The following is a 21,812-nucleotide window of genomic DNA, read 5'->3' on the forward strand; positions in this document are numbered from 1 at the left end:
CCATTCCTCACGTGAAGATGAGACTTTAAAACAAAACATATTTGGTGCATGTTTGTAAATTTTGAGCACATTTGAGGTCAGGATGTAAATGACCAGACTTGTGACTGTTATCGTCGCCGTGTTTTGAATTCTTCCTATAAATAGATGCCGTCAGGAGTGTGACGTCATCACCGCGACGTGAGTTCACAGTGCCCCGTTTTTACGTACGTACGGCATTCATGGCCCTAGTGAGGAAGGAACAGGGCCATGATGTTTCGGGCTAGTTGTTGTACTGCTAAACACCCCCTTGCGGGAGCCAAACTAGCAGGACGGTGCACAGCTTGGTTACTTAGTGTTGACGTAATACTGAGTTACTGCTGCCTTTAGGCCTTTAACTTGTTTTTGTCCTCGATTGAGGTTATGTGTTCCGGTATGGCATTCCAGTCTACCAGTGTTTTTGGAATGTAGGAATATTTATAACAGTTTTTGCTGGTTTGTATCTGGGTGTACTTGACGTGTCAACATTAAACATGTTAAAAGTTCCGATTCCCATGATGATGATTTCGTACATGTATGATCATTTGTCATGTTTGTGTGTGTGTGGGGGGCGTGCACTGGCGATGTGCTATGAATGAATACCTATTATAAATTACAGAGTTGCAAAACTTTTCGTGATAAAAACTCGAACGGTGGTGATGCAATTGCAAATTTCACTTTTGCAAACCTAATCATTCACCGAGTTACTTACGCTGCATACATTTTGTAATCACCTCATTTGTTTAAATCTTAGTGATTTAAGTCTAAAAATTAGCAAAAATAGTTAAAATACCACTAAAAATATCCAGGGACCTCAAAATAGTGAGCATCAGTTACTATGTTCCCCTAACAACTACATCGCGTCAAACGAAAATATCTTGTGTCTTCGTATCAACACGCCCGCATCAAAAAAGCGTGTATCATTTAATTTAAATCATCTCGTCATTCTCGTGACATCGCGTATCAACACGCTGCCTCTAAAGCAAGTGGGAATAATAAACACGGGAAAATCACAATGAGTGAGGACTGAGGAGAGTCGGGGGAGTGTATGGGTGCCATGGGTAAACGGTATTATTTAGCAATCCGCGATGCATGGGTGACCATGAAACTTTGCGAACATGGCAAAAATACAAATTAATAGCCGTTATAAATTTCTTGAGCATAGGACCTACTTATACTGATTAAAAAAATTGTAGGCCTATATTTTATGTTTCACATTCACAAATAGGAAGAAGTACTAAAACCATGATACTAGGGACAGATAAGAGGCAGAGCTGATAAGACGGAGAACAGGGATGTGAGATTAAGGGGGAACAGTGGAAAGAACAGGAGGATAGGGGACAACACGGAGGGGGGGGGGAAACAAAGAAGAAATTGATTTAAATGAATTAAATGAAACGACTGATCAATCGGTAATAAATTAGGGAGTTGGTAAAATTGTTCACAATAAAAACTCGGAGATTGGTGATGATGCATTTGTAAAATTGCATTTATTTTACGAACCGCGAAAGACGGGTGACCGCTAGTATCATAAAATGCACACATGACACATGTCGAGCATCAACATTAGAAAGCAGGGGTAGCATTAAGGCCCGAAAGTCGGGGTTGTTTTCCCATGTTTTTCACTCCTGAGCTTGCAGAAAATCCAAATACATGGGGTGAAAATTAAATCTTGGGGGTGAAAAATATTTTGCAGTGCAGTCAGGGGTAGGAGTAAGGTCCAAAAATAGAGTAACTTTGGCAGTTAAAGTAACTTTGGCAGCCATTAAGGTGTAGGAATACGTGAAATTGGATTCAGCTATACATTGAAGTCACAAGCAATTTGATTTGAAGTAAATCAAGTATGCTGAATTCTGCTCCTATCTACCTGTATAATGTGTGTGTATATCCTGCAGAAATCCGATGTTTTCTCTCCATTAAGTTGATACATTACACGAACGATGCAAATTATATGTGAAAAACTATTATTGTACAGTACTGAATAATAAACATTCTAATTCATAGCTGTTCTTTTGTGGTGTACAAATGTTGTTTTTATCGTGAACTTTTTCTCATATCGATCACCCAGAGTAATCAGTGAAACACTATTATAGCCTACTCTTGTTCCCTCCATCATGCATAATTGCCGTCTTGCTGACGTCACTCATACGATCGATGTAAACAATAAACTCCCACACATCACAACCTGTCATGGAAAATCGGGCATTTGCATATATGTGTACACAAGTTTTGGCAGGGATTTGGGAGGATATTGTGCTTTAATTGCGCTGGAAACATGCATCAAATGGAATTTTATCTTACGATATTTTTTGTTGGTTTGCCGATTCGATTGATGCTAACAATCAAGTTTATATTGTGTTTCCATCTTAAATATGCCATCAAAGTCATAGATATATGGAATTTCAGAGTAAATCATAAAAACTTTTTAATTTCATGGCATGGCCGGCCAGTAGGTAGGTAGGCCATGATAATAGATAATCGACCATGTTATTTCGAATGTGGCCACGTAACGGCCTACACGGCTGGCTGCCTAAGCCCTTGGCCTATATCCCATTTATTGAGTCTTGTATTACCTCCTTTTTAGTACAGGTTGCTGACAAAGATAGTCATGGACTACACATCAGACTACATGAATTATGAAGGTTATGGGACGGGATCCAGTGATTGGAGTCAGTACCCAACACAAGGAGCCTATGATTCTATCTACGGAGGTAGCGGTTATGGTGGTGGCAAGAAAGGTACATACGTAGGAAACCCTGTCTTTCTCTCTCTAAACATTAACTCACTTTCCTTTCTCTCTACCCCTTCTTTTTCTGGTGCCCGTGTCTTGTTTTCGCTCTTGCTTTCTTTAGCTCTTCTTAGCAACATTAGAATAAGATGTGCAAAAATAAACTTATGCTGATATCCTGGCATATTACAATTACGAACTATAGCAAAGCGCACTTGGCAGAACATTGTAGGTGCTGCACACAACTGCAAGTATGCCAGTCTATAAATCTACGCTGTTATGACTAATGAGTTGCACAAGTTTATTACAAGCAGACAATATAGCAAATAGAATAAAAAGTAATTTTATTATTCAAGAGCGCTTTCACCGGCTCAATCAGCATCTTGATCGGATGTACTCTGAAAAAGGGGCTTACATGTAGCTGGAAATTGAGTTTTGCCTGTCATTTGAATAAAATTGGGTATCCTAAATTGACCTTTAAAAGATTACCAGACTGCTACAACCCATTGGGGCTTCAAAGAGGTTCAAATACATGTATGTGTTGCTATGGCCTTGTTTTGCAAATCTGGTTCAATAGCCTTTCTCAACACCTACAATTGAATACCTGAGTGGAAGAACGGCCCAACTCCAATTTTTTACAAAAATGAGTTAGACCCAGCATTTTATTGCCAGCAGACTGTTCTTCCTTGTGTGTGAAAGATGAGCCAAAATTCACTCTCTAAATAGTCTTCCACATACACTTAATCATGGTTTTCATGGAAGAAAGGCCCAACTCCATGGAGTTGGGCCCTTCTTCCACAAATATTGGATTAAAGAGGAATTTTGTACATCCATGAAATCTGCTTTTCACTACAATAAACTTTCTAGTAACATATTACATGCTTCTACTTGTGCAATTAATGGATAATTACCTAATTTCTGTAGCTATTTATAACACATCTGCTTACGGAACTGTCACTTGCAGTATATTAGCGGAAGAAGGGCCCAACTCCAGCTCGTATTAAGACCTGTACCGTTGCCATGGAAACATCATATATAATTTCGAATGAATGTAATATTGTATGTTCATGTATTAAAGGTCCCCTGAAGATGAAAACATTCTGTCTATAAAACTTTTCCAAATATTAAGTTTTTTCTTAATATCTCAAAAACAGTTTTGATGGAGTTGGGCCCTTCTTCCACTCAGGTATTCAATTATAATGTAACATCTGCCAAAGGTATTAATTTTGCCTGTCCCAGGAGCAAACTCCCCATCTAATATGATAGGTAAACAGGGGGATAGTTACAAGACACTGCTCTGAAGATTTGTTTTATAACCATCAGGGCTCACAAAAAGTGGGGAAGCTCCTTCCCAGGAAATAAACAACCCTTTCGGCTCTGACAGCAAATCAGAGCTGCCAAAAAAATCAATAAATAAATAAAATAAAATATTTATTTAATTTTTATTTCAACATAAAATAACAATCTTTTTGAACAGAAAAAGACAATATTTTGTGCTCAAAGTTCTGAAAAACAAAAACATTTTAAAACGCACTTAAGTACCCTAAACGAAAATAATAGTGGAAGATTTGTGATTCGTAAAAGCATTCATTAATGACACAGATGATATCATGTTAAGGACGGGGATACAGAGCGCATCAGGAATTTTCACGTATACGGATGGGAAAAAATAATATTTTTGTTGGTAAACAACATGTGGTATTTGTTTGACCCTATGGATATATATTAAATGTTTATTTTATTTGACTTTCTTTACTGTTTAAAATTCAACTATTTCACTTATTTTGATAATTAAACTATATATTTTTTTCTAATATGAATACTGCAAATTCTAATATTTATCGTAATGGTATACTGTTCAACACCTGAACCCACCCGCTTGGTTGTGAATGGATATTTTGATCATAAGCCTCACTCAACTCGTGGGAAATTATGTAAAATCAGAATCTCCTTCCCTGGAAATATTTCCCAATTTCTCACCATTCATGGATTTTATTTATTTTTTCAGATGGAGGAGGCAGAGGAAGGGGAGGAGGAAGAGGAGCTGGTGGTAGAGGAAGAGGAGCTGGAGGAGGAAGAGGAGCTGGAGGGAGAGGTGGTGGAGGGAGAGGAAGGGGAGGAGTTGGAGGAAGGGGAGGAGGTGGCAGGGGACGTGGAGGAGCAAGAGGAGGAGCTCGTGAAGGGAAAGGATATGAAGCTTTTGACGATATCTATGGTTATGGGGTGCCAGAAAACCTGAACCAAAGAAGCAGCCGAAAAAATCAGAAGATTTTTGTTGTGAGGTAAGTGTGTGTTGGTCGTTCCATAGAGATTGATACTGGTGGTATTATTGTACGATATAATGTACAGGAATTACAATTAAGGTTGGTTTTAACCCTGGAATTATGGAAACTTTCGGGCCTCATAACTGCTAAATTGTTGGTCTGAAGTATATAAAAGTATACATATTTAGAATGGCAAAGACTTTGAGAGAGATTTGCACCAAAAATGGTAAAAAAATGCTTAAATTAAAAAAAATAATCATAAAAAGCCAGATTTTCACCCAAATTTCAAATATTTTTGGTGAAGTTGGTCCAAATTCAAAAGAGTAAAAAATGGCTCCTAGATATTTTTATCTAGTTTTTAAAAATTAATAAAAAAAATGTATTTGGGTGCGTGGGGAAAATTCAGCCTAGACACAAAGATGTCTGCTTGTTTGAAAATTGTTGCTATGCAGTGTTGACTGCACTACGCACACCAAAGTTATATGCAGTACATACCTGCCAACTACTCCAATTTTCGCGGAGTTACTCCGATTTTCCGAGTTTTAAACCCCCGAAAATTGGAGTACTCCGATTTTCTGAAAAAAAAACTTTTAAAAAAAAATCGATCACATATGTGACCATCCACCACAACTGAGCCCGGATGTTGCCAGTGCCACTATTGAGATATGCTCCATTGAAGTTAACAATAAACAAGGAAACAAAGGATTTATTGACTGTTTTATTGATTTTTCACTACTTAAATGTCAAGTACTATAGACATGATATACATCATTTTAAAGCTAATTTCAAGCAGAATATTTTGGTTGAATATCTCAAAAATGATGATTGGCGACTTCAGGGCTCAGTTGTGCTGGAGGGTCACATATTATAAATGTATGGAAAACCAATGCATTTATAATATGTTATAGATGAAGAGGTAAACATTAGTTAGTGGTTTGCATATAAGGATAACAAACTGTAATTTTGTTGTAATTTTTTTCCCCAAATTAACTGTGAATGATCCCAGCACTTCAGAATACGTCTAGTGGTTCTCCAAAGTCACCAAAAAAATTTTTAAATGGATTTTTTCCCTGATTTTTCGCCTTTGTAATTCAAAGGACTGATAGGACACTGATATGATGCACAATACAAATTGTATTGTGCATCATATCAATGTCCTATCAGTCACATAGGCCTAATTATAAAGCTAAAATAATCACTTCAAACAATATTGTTATGTCAAAAGTATAGAAAAATGCATTTTTATAAAGCACATTTTCTGTGTGAAGGAAGCATATTTTTCAAACTTATAAAAACAGGTCCCAGATTTTTTTTTTAAACTTTTTCTTTAAAGGTTGTAGTCATGAAATATGTGTTGAAATTGTTGCTAGATATGGAGTCTAAATCCTCTTCAAATGCAAGCTGAACTGTATAAAAGCCTAGGGCTTCATTTTCACCTTGTTTATTGTTTTTTTTTCTATAAAATGTGTCTTCTGTATAAGGGCTTATGAGGGTTTTTACAGTGTAGAAACCCTCTAGCTTTGGGGGGTTTCGCCCCCTTAACCCCCTCTGTCTAGGTGCATGATGTCCATTAAAATCTGTAGAAACATGATCTTAACATTCATCTCGACATTCATAAACATTACAAAGATGGATTTTGTCAGAAAGTGTGATTTTAGATGGGTCAAACTTTATTTTTGGCAAATGGCATGCATACTATTGCGCAATATCAGTGATGCAGCAATTATGCGCAACCTTCTTCTTTTTTTTTTTCATGAATTTGACTACCAAATTTATTTACAAACATTGCCATTTTCAAATCTCTAGCTAATATAATTGAAACCTCCATTTATTTCAAAAGTCAGATTTGATGATAAAAATAGCCCCCCAGTCGGCTACTACGGGGAAACAGTAAGGGCTAGGGATCTAAAACCTGTGGGTTTTTCTAATGGCTGTAGGTATAACATTTGAGTGACATTTAAAGAAATTCTGAGAGGGTAGTGCGGGAGCCATCTGTTGAATAAGCCAAATCGCTATTGTAACTTCCGGTTTTTTTAGGACACTTTGCCCTTTGACCTATCTGGAAAATTCAGAAAAATTCGGGTTTTGTGCGTACAAAATATAATTTAAAACGTGTTACTAGAATAAAAACAAACTTAAAAAACATTATTATTAAATGAATTAATTATTTAAATATTTTTAATGATAACATTATGACAATAATAAATAAATTATTAATAATTACAGCAATTTTCCCGATAGGTCAAAGGACAAAGTGTCCTAAAACTGCAAAAACTGTCCCACAATGCATTGCAAACTTCCAATGCCGATTGGGCTTATTGACATGGACTGACCCTACAGAGTCTTTTGATACATGTGTTTATGTGATTAAATTTCCTTTCCTGTTTCAGATGTGCAATGTTACCTGCAACAATCTTGATACATTTGAAACCCATCTTAAGGGACAACGCCATTTGTCTGTAAGTATAAATACCACAAAGTAATACACCCACACACATGCAAAATGCATCACCAGCATCATCCCCCCCCCCCACACTTTTCTCAAAAAAAGTTGAGATTTTTATACCACTGGAAACCTCTGGCTACATAATGTTTATGTCCAAAAAATTTCTTGCAGATTAATTCGTTTAGCAAAAATATCATGGAATTTGAATGACGTTCATGGTACTCCATAACAAAATTACAACACATTGTCTATGGATCGGTGTAATATACACAATCATGCATAACTCGCAAACGGAAATTCAGAATGAACTGAAATGTTGGGAATAAGCTTTTTGCGCGGATATATGCTGAAAAATGCCATAAAAAGAGGATGATAGGATCACAAAATACTCCTTTAAGCAGTATTGGAGCAAATTTGATAGGTTCATCGCTCATTTTCTGTTAAAAACTTACCAAATTTGGTCTGAAATACTGTACATTTTCAGTACATGTCACAAAATCCAACCTTTCACCAGAAACTGATGACTTTTTACTGGAAACTGATGTAATGGAAGGTGTGGGAGAATGTGGAATCTCAAAATTTATGGGAAGGCTGTCACCTTACCATAATTCATAACACCAGTGTTGTGTCCAAATTATTGTAACCATTCTTGTGTTTATGTGCTCTATATAGCAGCAAATAAATGTCTTCAAGAATGCTGATAGGATTTGGACATACATGTACATTGTTGTGGGGGGGGGCTATGATATATGGCAAATTTGGAAGTGGTGGGTAGTTTTGGCAATCAGTCAGTGCTGTGTGATTCACTTCAATCTCACATCTGATAATCTTGATACAGAGGTCAATTAACTCTTCAGGAACCATAATGACTGATGCAAATCCACTTACTCGGTAATAACATGGGAAAAAAGGGCTCCTGAAATAAATTGACAATCTCTAAATCAGGCAAGCGGAACCTAAATTGATAAGCTTATTAGTTTAAAGCCATATTGTAACATTTCCAGCATAAAAATAGAATTGTATGATTTCTTTTCCACAAAATGTTAGCTCTTGCTGTCAGATATGTCCCCAGGTAATTTTGAGCTGAACAACTGAGGTAAAGCAAAGAAAATCACAATTTAATTCCAGCGCCAATGCGTTACGACAATCCTGTACGCCATGTGCAGGCTTTGAGTTTTGAGGAGTGCGATCGCACCCCTCCGCACTTCTTAAATGATCATAAGGAGTGCGATGTATTGCACTCCTTAATCTTTAAGCTTACACTCGCACTCGTACAATCACACTCATCATTCACAAAATAGCACTCATCACAAGTTTGAGGCGTGCTATTTATCACACTCAAAGCTCAAAGCCTGATGCGAGTTCAGTGTTATCAACAACGCGTATACGTCCCACAAATATGAGGATGATATGAAGGATGGGACACATTTTGTTATTAAAAATATCAAATTTTGTCACAAATACAACACCTAAATGCAGGGTATGTTACTTCATTAATGTACATTACAATTACATCCGAATCCTAAAATCCAAATTTTGACCGAAGTTGAGGGCATCCTCCTTAGCAAATATTACATTATGGCTTTAACATAATTCTAATGTAATTCTATTTCAAGTGAATCATGTTGACTAATACCCGTTATCGATTGTCGAAAGTATCAATAGTCGGAAAAATTCATAGACTTCCGACATGTTGATGCACTCAATGGTAGTATCGATACACAAACTGTATGGCACACATATGGTTAGATTATCCCACATTAGCGTCGTCCAATTCCAAGCTGAGCCATCATGTTGTCTCAAACCCCTCCAGAAGATCCCCACAGGATTTTACACGGTCGTTTTGTTATATAGGCTGATTTTGACGATTTGACAGGGTGGATATCTGGGGCAGGATCCCCCAACACCACCATACAATGGTACATGTACTTGTAATTTCCAACAGTTAACATGTGCCTCTGTTTCATGCCAACTTAGGCCTGTTCGATACAGTGTTTTGAAGTCGATATATCAGAAGCAAATTATGCAGCAGATGGATATATTGACACCTTTTCAATTTCAAGATCTATGCAATTTACGTTTCTTCAATGTTTATTATACAACAGAATAGGCCCCCTATTTTTAGCTTTTTTTATCCTCTCTGCCCTTTCCCCCCTAAAAAGACAAATATTCAAATCCTGCAATTGCCACAAGTAACTAGACTTAAAAGAGAATCAAATTTGCAAAGACAGCATTTTGCTAAAATCAAGAAAAATATCTGAGCTTTCCAAAGTTTTCCTAGCATTCCAAAGTCTTGAATATTTAAAAAATCCAAAAACAATAATTCTTTTGAGTCTTAATATTACATTTGTGTGACAGAATGTACCTGTTTAGCTATATACAGACACATAATCTGAACAAATTGCACCTGAAATGTTTGTCGTAACTGCATTTAAACTACAAATTGTGAATTTTAAATGTATGTTATATACCTTTGTGTCATTAATTCATTAATTCAAATGCAGCTGACTAGATCATTTGCATTTGAAATTGTTATGTTATAACTTTTGATTATATCATTGCAACTAAAGTAGGTTTCACAAGGCAGTTCTTCAAACACGGCGACTTGTTGGATCAGTTGAATCTTGGTGCCAGGCAGTAGTTTCTAGGGTTTCAGAGATGAACACCTAGAAATGTTGGGTTGGTTCAACTGGTTCTTACCCAGATGCTGGTATCCTGATTGGCTATGCACTCTTCTGTTCTCCAGAGTAGCGAATAAAGCTGCTATATTTGTATCTTCCAGGTCAAAGGTTAAAGAGAACAACATTCAACATTATTATGTTTTGATGAATCCAAGTGTGAGAAAATATTGGATCCAAAACATAATAATGATAAAATTGGATGCTTTGCGCCCAATATTTATTGGTCTTGCTATGAGTTTTAAAATATTGGACTCGACTACGTCTTGTCCAATATTTTAAAGCTATGAGTTTTAAAATATTGGACTCGACTACGTCTTGTCCAATATTTTAAAACTCATAGCTCGACCAATAAATATGGGCTCAATCAATCCAATCTTACTTGTTAAGTTGATGTGGAAAGTTTATGTATGGGTCAAATTTAGTAGCTTTGTTCGCTCACTTGGTGCATGGGAGAGCTGGATAATGTATGAGGATACCAGCCACATGTTGCCATGACAACTATTGTTTCTCACAATGCATCCTTTTGTCTTCTTCATTACAACCCAGAATCTGGTCAAGCTTAAGGAAGGTGGTGAGTATAGAACAAGATTTGCCACTGACAAAATGCCGAGTGACAAATCTTGTCGTTTGACAAGTATACTTTAGGTTTGAAGAGTTTGAAAACGCTAAAACCATTTTGAAGGAACCTAAAGTATACTTTCTAATTGATGAGTAAAATTATTACATAAGGTTGACACATTTTTGCCAGTTAAGCGCAAAGCATACTTGAGGTTTCAGTTTTGAGACACTGCAGAGTTTTTGAAAGCCTCAAGTATTTTGCTATTATATATACTGACAAAAATTTGCCAATAAAAGTTGTATTCTGTGATTTCTATGAGAGGATACAAAGATGATGCGACAAATATAGCTGTAACCCCCTGAGCATTACCTGCCGATGTATTATTGCCTTTGATTGGTCAATTACATGATATCTTCACTTTAATCACCAATTAGAATGGAGCTTTGCAAATAATTCACCCGAATTTTTTGTGTGGTGAAATTATTCTAACAATGTTGCTGATTGGTTCAATTGATAATGAAAACTTCTTTTTGACCAATTGGCAGGTAGTTCTCATGGGGTTAAACCACAAATTTGCCCACAGTCACGTTTTGAAAAACCCAATGAGGTATAACCAAAGAGTACCCACTCCGCCATATTTACGTGTCGTTCGGCATGGAGGGCAAATAGTGTTCCTCTGGGTAATTTTAAGATGCGTGTGGCAAACTTTGATTCAAAGTGCATTCTTGTATGCGGTCTGTGTGTAACATGTGCCAAAATGTTTGCAAAGTGCAGAGTGTGCAAACATTGTAATGCTCAAGACGCAAATTATCGGTAAATGTTAGGCTCTTGCCGAAGGTACACTATTTGCCTTCCATGAGCGATAAACCAAAATGGTGGATGTACCATAGCGTTACACACAGGCAATTTTTAGTTGGTACTCTTTGGGTCTTCTCTCTTTGGAAAAAACACAGAAAAAACGTCTTCCCCAAATTTTTGTAATGTTTTGGTTTTCGAAAATCACCGAGTACAACTTTTTATGATGGAATCTACTTTAGGTTCAAAGTACTACACAACAGTACACATTATTAATGTTGATGAGACTAGAACAAGTGGAGAGAACCTACAGTATACTTCATCATAATATGTGATTGATGGCTCAGGGGTGTGTTAATGGAAGGGAAGGGGACTCTCATCCTTGCGGCGAGAATCCACGAATCGATTCTTGCGAAGATTCTCGTAAACAAACACATTTAGGTGAAAATCAAAGGATTCTCGCAGACAACTTTTGCAAGAATCAAATTTGATTTACCCCTGATCCTTTGCTGTAGGAGAAAATCATTCACCCCTGAGCCATCAGTTTCCCATACAATATGCTTGAATAGCATCATTGTTATTCAAGTTTGTTAGTATAAAAGAAGTTATGCAAACCTAATTGCAATCAATGTAAAATAAAATGCTGACTCGACTACGACAAGTTTCTTGTTTCAGTTGTGTTGGAGTTAATTTATCGCCAGTCAACCGCTGTCTCCCTGGCAGTACCGGCAGTTTAACCGCACTCTATTGAAACCAGGTACAATTGCCGGTTCTGTAAGAGTGCCATCAGCTGGCAGGCAGTTGGGGTTTGAAGCCATCCCTTCATAAAAGCAATTTAATTGTAGGTATGATTATAACAGGAAAGGGCTTTGGCAGATAATGTGAGAGCACAGTCTTCTTGTACTAATCAATTCAATTGGTTCTAACAAAGTATTTAGTTTTAATGAGATATGTTTGGTCTTTTATTGTTTCATAATTAAAACAATGTTGGTATGTAGCACATGTAAATTATGTAATTAAAAATATTAAAATGCACACTATTTAAGAATGTTACTTCAAATTTTTCATGTAAAAATCAGACAATTTTAAAATAGTGCTCAGGTGTTTTGATCAGGAAAAGTATTTTCCAACCAAGGATAATGAAATTATTAATTAAATTATACAGTTGTAATGGACTGTTACAGTTAATATCTTTGAAAAGATGTTTATTAATGTGGCCGTCATATTGATAAATAGACCACACTTTTGCTACATTTAATTGGATTTCATGCATTTGATTTAGTCATTAATAATGTTAATAGAGGTTATCCACTTCACTCATGTGTGACTTCTAAAAAAAGGCACTGATTCCCGTAGTATTCCTCATTGTGTGTGAATTCAAACCAATTCAATACACGACCTCAGAGTTACCTGCATGACTTTGGCGATCTATTTGAAACAGTCATGGTTGCACATGTAGGTACTTTTTTTGGAAGTCCTAAACAAGGAATAGCCGTCGCTGATAGGATATGCAGCTTATAGAACACGGATAACCTCTACATGTATATGTTTGATGTTTAGACCATTTAGACCATCTAATTATAAATATATAAGCACTGAGTGTGTAAAAACATTATTTTGACTTCAGTTTTTAAAGATGTTGTCCTAAATGACCTGCCAAAACTTAACCCTCTTCGCATGGGTGTCGACTGCAGACGACATGTTTTAAAAAAAATTCTAAAGATTCAAAAATTTCCGAAATGTAAATTTTCATTACCATATTTGGAATCGGCATGAAAAATGCATTGAAATGAGTACAAACAAGCCTAGTATTGGTTCAGTGGTTCTTTAGATAGCTCTTGATATTTTGAGAAAATATCTCAAAATTTTGACTTTTTATGTTGAAGCCTATGGCTAGCATGTTGCTGAAGTGATTGCCTTTGTAGTGCTGAACTATTTGTAATGATGATATTGTTTTATTTCCAGGAATGCTGGTGAAAGGATCAAAGAAAAAGAGACAAACAGGAGGAGAGAATGTTAACTTTAGATCTCTTGATGAGGTAGTTGCTGATTGTACGGACCCACTCATTGGTAAGAAGAACAAAACCTTTTATATCACGTTTTGTTTATCTTTTTTTTTAATTGTCCATCAATCTGGTGATATTTTTTTTTCTGTAAAATTGACAAAACAATCCCTAGTATAGTCTGCCGCATCTCAAGTTGACAGTAAGCTGAAACCGTAGTGCATTTATGGTAATTCCATACACACTTTGCAGAAAAACAGTGTGTTCCAAAATCACTCTCTTAATATAAATTCATACACTCTCAAATAGAACCCCAATCAGAAGAAACATTAGAAATATGCGCGGCACATACTTGCTTCGGATACACTAATTTTTCTTGTGGATTGATGCATTTATATTTGCTTGTATTTCCAACATTTTTAGTGACAGTTTTGTTATAGAAATAGCAAAAATCATGTAATTTTTTCTTGTGTATGATGTAGGTTAATAAATATTACAATACCTCATAAGCCAGGTAATCCAGACATCTTATTGGTTAATAACGCCAGCGGCCGAGTACGGTATTTTGACTACTTCCCCATGCCTGTGCAATAACACGCAAGCGGGGAAGTGGTAAAAAACTTCCTCACCCTAGTACTACACATGGTGTCTCGGCCCGCACGTCAGACGTAGCATTATGCTACACAACAGCGATTCTGCAGATGCGTTTATCATGAAAATGACCGGTATACCATTTTGTTTTGACTTTTGTTTAATTTTACTATGATAGTGAAAATATTTATGAGGTATAGTAAAACAAATACAACATGTTTCGGGGAAGTATTCAAAACTATTGGTCCCTTGATGTTGGATGATTTGACTACTTCCCTCCGTTGACGCGTCGGGAAGTAGTCTAATCATCAACAATAAATCACAATAAATTAAAATAAATCTACTTGTAGCCATGTCGTAGAGGAGGCAGCTATTTTACATCATTTGTCATTAGAATTCCCATTTATATCATGAAGAACCACCACATTTTAGCCTAAGTTCCAGGCCAAAATCGCACAGCAATATAGCAGAGACAGCATGCGTAGTGCTTACTGCTGCTTGGGTATTATTCAGGGGTCCCGCTATTGCTCAATTGCGACAACCCTCCCGCAGTCCCGCTCCAGGTTATAAATAGAATGTAAACAAAGTCGGGATGTCACTGAAGCACAAATCAGGATCGATTGCGCTAAGTTTGATCATGAAAATTGGTGAAAATGTTTCATAAATTAGAAAATATAAAGTAGAAGAATATTATTTATCTACTTCATGATGTTTCTAATATTGTAACATGTCAAATTCATAATTATGTCAAAATCCCAACTGGTCCACAGGGCCATCCAGATGGAAATCTGGCCCGATGAGAAAACTACTGACCAGGGCCAGCGGCTAAATCAACCCCTGTTATTTTGTACAATATCACTCCCAACAAGGCTGGATCCTTTTAAAGCAATTTGAAATTATGGACACATAAGTGGACAAGTGGACACGGCATTTAAAAGTAGACACCATAGTGCCACCGAACTGTCCGTACTTGAATAGTTTTAAAATATTAATATAATAATTTATAATTTGAATACAAATACTTATTATTTAGCTATCTACTGAAGATAGCAAATAATTTTGTAATTTAGCAATCTGTGGATGATAGCAAATAACTTTCTACAGGTAGGATAGGAAAATACTTGTCATTTAGTTACATATCTACAACCCTGGACAAAAGGGTTGGAATGAAATTAGTACGGTATTGCAAATGAGCCCCCGTTCCCCCCGATCAATGTTGAATCCTGACATTTTGTTCATGTGCGCTCAGTAGTACCCAACATTGATTGGTGGGGCAGGGTGAGGTAGTAGGGTCGAGGGTAATGTTTACACTTGACACTCAAGAAAGTGCCATTTCATCACTCTAGAAATAACGAAAATATGGCCATTACAAGGTGCACATTCTATTTTTCATTCCAACCTATTTTGTCTAGCATTGTAGGTTAGCAAAATATTTGTCATTTGGCTATTTCCAAAGATAGTAAATAACTTGGTCATTTAGCTTTCTACTGTGGATAGCAAAATGTTTGTTTTTTAGCTATCTACTGAAAATATCAAATAACTTGTAATTTAGCTATCTACATGTAGTGGAGATAGCAAATAATTTGTCATTTAGCCATCAATTACAAATGTTTCAAATTATTTTTGTCATTTAGCCATATATTTATTGTATCACTTATCCTTTCACTTGGCTATCTACTGTAAAAATAACTTCAACAAAAGCTATCTTCTGAAGAAAACAAGAAATTTGTCATTTAGTAATCTTCTGATGAAGATGGCATATAATTTGTCTCTTAGCAATCAACTGAAAAAGCAAATAACTTGTTTCTGCTGATGATAGCAGCATGAGTCCCTTCAACTTAAAAATACTTTATTGTATATATGTTTGCATGAAGAACATCATTTTAGTATCAAGATGTTGGACCTGTGCATTAAGTTAACTGGTCATATAGCCATCTTTTGAAGTTGTCGTGTCATTTAGCCATCTCGAGAAGTTAACTTATCATTTAAACATCGTCATGAAGTTATAACCTGGAGTTTTATTAAAGTTTTCTCCCTTTTGTTTGCAGGAAATATAGGCAAAATTTGCTTCATTGAATTTTTCCTCAAGGTGACAAAATTAATTTAAACAATTGAAAAATAATATTTTACATCAGAATATGCTATTCAATGTAACAAATTTCTATAGGAATTCTTGCACACATGTGTTATGTTGGTTTCATACTTTCTGCCACATGCCGCTGAGCAGCGCGACACATCATCATGCCGCTTTCACTTTTCTGCTGTGCAGCAGTAGCATGACTCTGAAAGCCAATGTTGCCTCTCAGCACCGCTCTAAATCCTGCACGGCCCCAAGGAAGAACAACCTAGGGTTGAAGTGGGCCCTCCGTGGTCAAATTAAGTTGAATCTGAATCTTTTCTCATACGTACACAGCACCGCTCCCGAGTTGACTTGAATTCAACTCTTAGCGGTCTGCCGCTTTGCCCAAAACGGTGGAGTGATAGATATATTAGCTTACCGCTGGTCGCCGCTCGCATTTCTGGAGCGACTGCTCAGTGAAGCAAAATCGTCATCAAAGCGGCAAGCGGCAGGAAAGTATGAAACCAGCATTAGAAAAATCCATTAGTGCATTAAAAAATACAAAATCCTTTTCATATGAAGCAGTACTTACGCTTTGTTAAATGTTGTGAATTTCACATTCAGGAAAAATTTATTTTTAACTGCAACAATAAACAAATCACTTTAGAATCTCTTTCCAAAGTGATTAAGTGTTAATCTACACTATAGAACATTCTACATGGAATGCAACATTCACTTAAAGTAGAGTCTGAAGTTTACCGTTTTCTAAAATCCATTTTCCGTGTTGTAATCCGTGTTGTAAAATTTGTAAATCCGTGCCTTGAATAAAGCTTAAAATGTATAAACAACAATATTAATATCACAATAAAGTGTTCAATATGGCGATCAATATGCTCTGATTGGAATATTCTCACAATAATATGCCGACTATTACAATGTTTGGAGGGATATAAGGGGTTCATGCCTTGTTAATATACCTTTATTTCGGTATATTAAACAGTATTTTTATCATAAAAATGGACATACACAACTCATGATAGTTTTTAACATTTATTTCTCTTATCTTTTAACAATTTTTGTCACATCATACAAAAATGTCATTTTCCGTGTTGTACCTCCGATTCCGTGATTTTCTTCCGTTTTCCGTAAAACGGAAAACTTCGGACTCTAAGTTAAAGTAGATAGATACAATTACCGTCTATTAGTTTCTCCCTTCACTTCTTTCATGGACTTCATTAAGAAAAGTCAAACTTGAGTGATCTTTGGTCATGGTGTAGTGTCATCAGCTTAGTACCAGGTTTTTTGTGTACTACCATCAAAACTGTTAAAAAGATTTGGTGGAGACAGGATACATGGAATATCGGCTCTTGTTTTAATGGTGCTTTCTTTAAGGGCTTTTTGCACATTCTTAAATTACGACACTGTACGGCATGACATTCTCGTCATAAGAGGTGATTTATGCGCTGTTTGTTTCCTTGATTGAGTATACTTGTGTACTACGGTAGCTTGTAATAGAATTTGTATCAGTCACCATGGCCCTTAACATTATATTGATAAACGGATAAAGCAGTTGCCTACTGCTGGACCATCTATCTATATGTGAGACATACAACATGTTTATACTGAACACCTTGTATCACTCAGCTTTTATTCTCCCATGCATATTTTTGACATCACCGTCAACTGGGTCTTCGCTACTGCTCTGCAAAAGGCGGGTAACCATTCTCTCCCCGCGTATTTAGTGCGGAGACAAGAAATATGAGAAGCTATTTGTGACTTGAGGGATCGTACCATAGTACAACCTACGGAGTGACACACATTGGCGCTGGTAGTAAATTCCAATTTTCTTCGCTTTACCTCGGTTGCTCGGCTCAAAATTAAAAAGGGACATATTATGACAGTAAAACTCATAAGTAAAAGATAACATTTCATGGAAAAGAAATACTAATCTATTTTTATGGAAATGTTATGGCTTTAAGGTCAGATTTGGATTGAGTGCACTGTATTGTAGATTATCACAAATCAAGTGACTTCCAGTGTACCTGGTAAAACATTGCATTGTACTGTTTCTACTGAGAACATCATCCCGTATCACCCACTTTTAACCACTTAAAAAGGTGGTTCGCTGGTTGACGGTACTATTACTATGTATCATGTAGCATCGACATTAATGTGATTTGTTTCTACTGGGACCGTCACCTTGTATCATCCCATGTCACCTGTGAACCTTGTGTTTAGTAGAAACATGTGAATAGCTTATGTTGTTGATCATTACTGAGAAGGAGAAACGGGAAGGCTTCTTGGGTTACCTTTTATCCCCATCAAATGAATCTGTAATGCTTAAAGAATGAAGTGCATTCCACAATCTGAAGTATCCTCAAACTTAACACACAAGAAGCTGCAAGATGGGTCTACTTATGCACAATAGCGTAACCGTTGCCATCGATACGGAATAGAATGTGCGGATAACAAATTTGTCAACATGGCAGAAAAGATTCTCTAGACTCTTCTGAACCTTTTGATATGATTTGTCCATTTGAAACATCTGTCCTACGGAATCGTTAAATGGAGCCTTTTTGGCTGCATGATGAAATTTACTTGAAGTACAATCCACAACTCAACTGCAAAGATATAAACAGATCAAACGGTCACATGTGAACATGATCGATTCTTTATAGACCATTTATAGACATCATTGTTCATCAACAAATGCGAGGAACTGGTCTATCGATATGCTTGAAGGAACCGCTACACTGTTCAATGGCTTTCTTGTACTATATGACATGTGGTGGGCGATTTAAAATGCATGTGCCCTGAGCAAACTACGATGCATACGAACACTGCAGGGCAAAGAACAATGGAAATTGCCATAATTCGCGTGCATATTGCCGGTCAATGAGGTCACATGTCAAGTGGTCTATAGCAAAAGCTGATTCATATAAATGAACATTTTAACTAAAGTCCTCTAAGCTTGTGATACGTCAAAGGTCAACCAAGATGGAAAAGAAAAACAGTTTTATTATTAAAACCTCTGTCACTGTTCTCTTGTTTTCATTCATTTTTCAAATTCTGACATTACACTGCAGTGCAGATTTACATGTTTTTCCTCTTTGGAATGCAACTCAAAACAGCTCTGGACCATGCCTTCTCACAATGGACAGTATTGTTGGGCAGAACGTGACAACATTAACCGGCGATCTAAGAACAACTTGCAGTGTACATGTGGAAACATCAGTCGGAATAGGAACTATGATTCAAATACCTCAAGCACTGCATCCTGATACATTCATGTATACTGAAAAACAAGGAGAACTGCCGAATTGCCAAAGTAGATATGTAGTTATTACAGCCAATGAACCCTGCTTCATTGTATTTTTTCACACAAAGCTCCAGTTATTGCTGCAAGGTAACGCTAGTATCCTCCTCAGTTACATTGCGATAAACCAGTCTCTGACTTTTTGTAATGAAGAGGAAATTGATAAAGAAGAAATGAAAGAGGGTTACGGAATTCCCCTGTTACCTGATGCAAAACACTGTCATGTGAAAGAATTCAATCACACTATTTCTTGTTTCCTATTTGCAAACCATATTTGTTTGTTCAATTTACCATCTAACTGTAATGCCATCCTTGGTAACAGATATGTAGAATTCAAATGTCAGGATAACAATATCCAGTCAATCCACAAATCTCTGATAATGTATCCAGATAATATCAATGTATTAGACCTTTCAGGACAAACCATAGTAGAGGTATCAGAAAATACCTTTAACTATCTGAAAAACTTAACGCAACTTGATGTTAGTTACAACAGATTATCCAAACTACATCCTCAAGCATTTACATGTTTAAAGACGCTCGGTAAATTGTACTTAAGTGGTAACCAGTTGAAAATACTAGCAGCTCAAATTTTTGATGATTTAGTTGGTTTAGCTGAACTATATCTTGATAATAATATTTTATCAATTTTGCCAACTGGGTTGTTTAAGAATTTGAGACAACTTCAGATGTTGTTGCTTTTTGCAAATCAGATACATACACTGGATGAACACATTTTTGATTATTTACATGATCTCATTCGACTAGAACTTCATGACAATAAACTGACCATTTTGCCGAAAGGGTTGTTCAAAGGGTTGTCAAGCCTTCAAAAGATATACCTCTATGGAAATCAGATAAGTTCACTAGATGGGGATTTGTTTAGTGAGACCATTACACTAGGTTATTTGCATCTATATGACAACATCCTGACCACTTTGCCAAGAGGTTTGTTCAAAGGGTTGACGGGCCTTAAAAATTTATACCTCAATGGAAATCATATAAATTCACTAGATGGGGATTTATTTAATGAGACCAAGAAGCTGGTTCGGCTATATCTATATAACAACATCCTGACCACTTTGCCAAGAGGTTTGTTCAAAGGGTTGACAAGCCTTAAATATTTATACCTCTATGGAAATCGTATAAATTCACTAGATGTGGATTTGTTTAATGAGACCAGTAAGTTAGTTAATCTGTTTCTACATGACAACATCCTGACCACTTTGCCAAGAGGTTTTTTCAAAGGGTTGACGAGCCTTGAAAAGTTATACCTCTATGGAAATCGTATAAATTCACTAGATGGGGATTTGTTTAATGAGACCAGTAAGTTAGTTAATCTGTTTCTGTATGACAACATCCTGACCACTTTGCCAAGAGGTTTGTTCAAAGTGTTGACGAGCCTTGAAAAGTTAAACATATATGGAAATCGTATAAATTCACTAGATAGGGATTTATTTAATGAGACCAGTAAGCTGGTTTGGCTATATCTATATAACAACATCCTGACCACTTTGCCAAGAGGTTTGTTCAAAGGGTTGACAAGCCTTGAAAGGTTATACCTCCATGGAAATCGTATATATTCACTAGATGGGGATTTATTTAATGAGACCAGTAAGCTGGTTTGGCTATATCTAGAAAACAACACCCTGACCACTTTACCAAGAGGTTTGTTCAAAGGGTTGATGAGCCTTGAAAGATTATACCTCCATAAGAATTGGATAAATTCACTAGATGATTTGGATTTGTTAAGTGAGAACAAGAAGCTGGTACGCCTTTATCTATATGACAACATCCTGACCACTTTACCAAGAGGGCTCTTCAAAGAGTTGATGAACCTTGAAAAGTTATCCCTCTCAGAAAATCATCTACAGCATCTACCAAAGCAACTGTTTCATGGTCTGCATAATCTGATCTATATATTCCTCCAAGAAAATAACCTGACATCATTAGACAATAGGTTATTTTATGATTTACCCCGGTTACAGGTGTTATTGTTACACAAAAACATGTTTGTAAACTTGAGTTCTGATTTATTTTGGAAACTGGAAACTTTGACACTTCTTGAATTGGGCTACAACCATTTAACTGATTTGAATCTGAGAATATTTGCACGATTAAGAAACTTACAAATCCTGTTTTTATATTTCAATCAGCTTCGTGCATTAGATGTGCACCTGTTTAAAGCCCTTACAAATCTCCATTTTCTGGAATTATCTGGCAACCAGTTAACAGATATTCCTAATATGAACAGCTTAACTGAACTTGCCTTCCTTGGATTGCGAGAAAACAGATTGACCCTAATAGACAAGTATACATTTATTGGACTCCCAAAACAGGTAGAAGTGGTTGTAA

The 21,812-nt window shown here is 36.4% G+C and overlaps 1 protein-coding gene across 2 annotated transcripts in view; it reads left to right on the forward strand.

Moving 5' to 3' along the window:
- Positions 1 to 4,890: 4,890 nt before the first annotated feature.
- LOC140160896 (uncharacterized) overlaps positions 4,891 to 21,812 on the forward strand; it is a 51,587-nt gene continuing 34,665 nt past the window's right edge. The window contains exons 1-4 of one of the 2 annotated variants that reach the window (XM_072184230.1): positions 4,891 to 5,025; positions 7,398 to 7,466; positions 10,681 to 10,705; positions 13,454 to 13,558. In XM_072184230.1, the coding sequence (XP_072040331.1) occupies positions 7,398 to 7,466; positions 10,681 to 10,705; positions 13,454 to 13,558 (199 nt within the window). In that variant the 5' untranslated portion in view covers positions 4,891 to 5,025. The remainder of the gene's footprint in view (positions 5,026 to 7,397; positions 7,467 to 10,680; positions 10,706 to 13,453; positions 13,559 to 21,812) is intronic. The other variant, XM_072184231.1, reaches the window with a different exon arrangement.

This window comes from Amphiura filiformis, chromosome 9 (assembly GCF_039555335.1).
Source record: "Amphiura filiformis chromosome 9, Afil_fr2py, whole genome shotgun sequence".
Lineage (NCBI taxonomy): Eukaryota > Metazoa > Echinodermata > Ophiuroidea > Amphilepidida > Amphiuridae > Amphiura > Amphiura filiformis.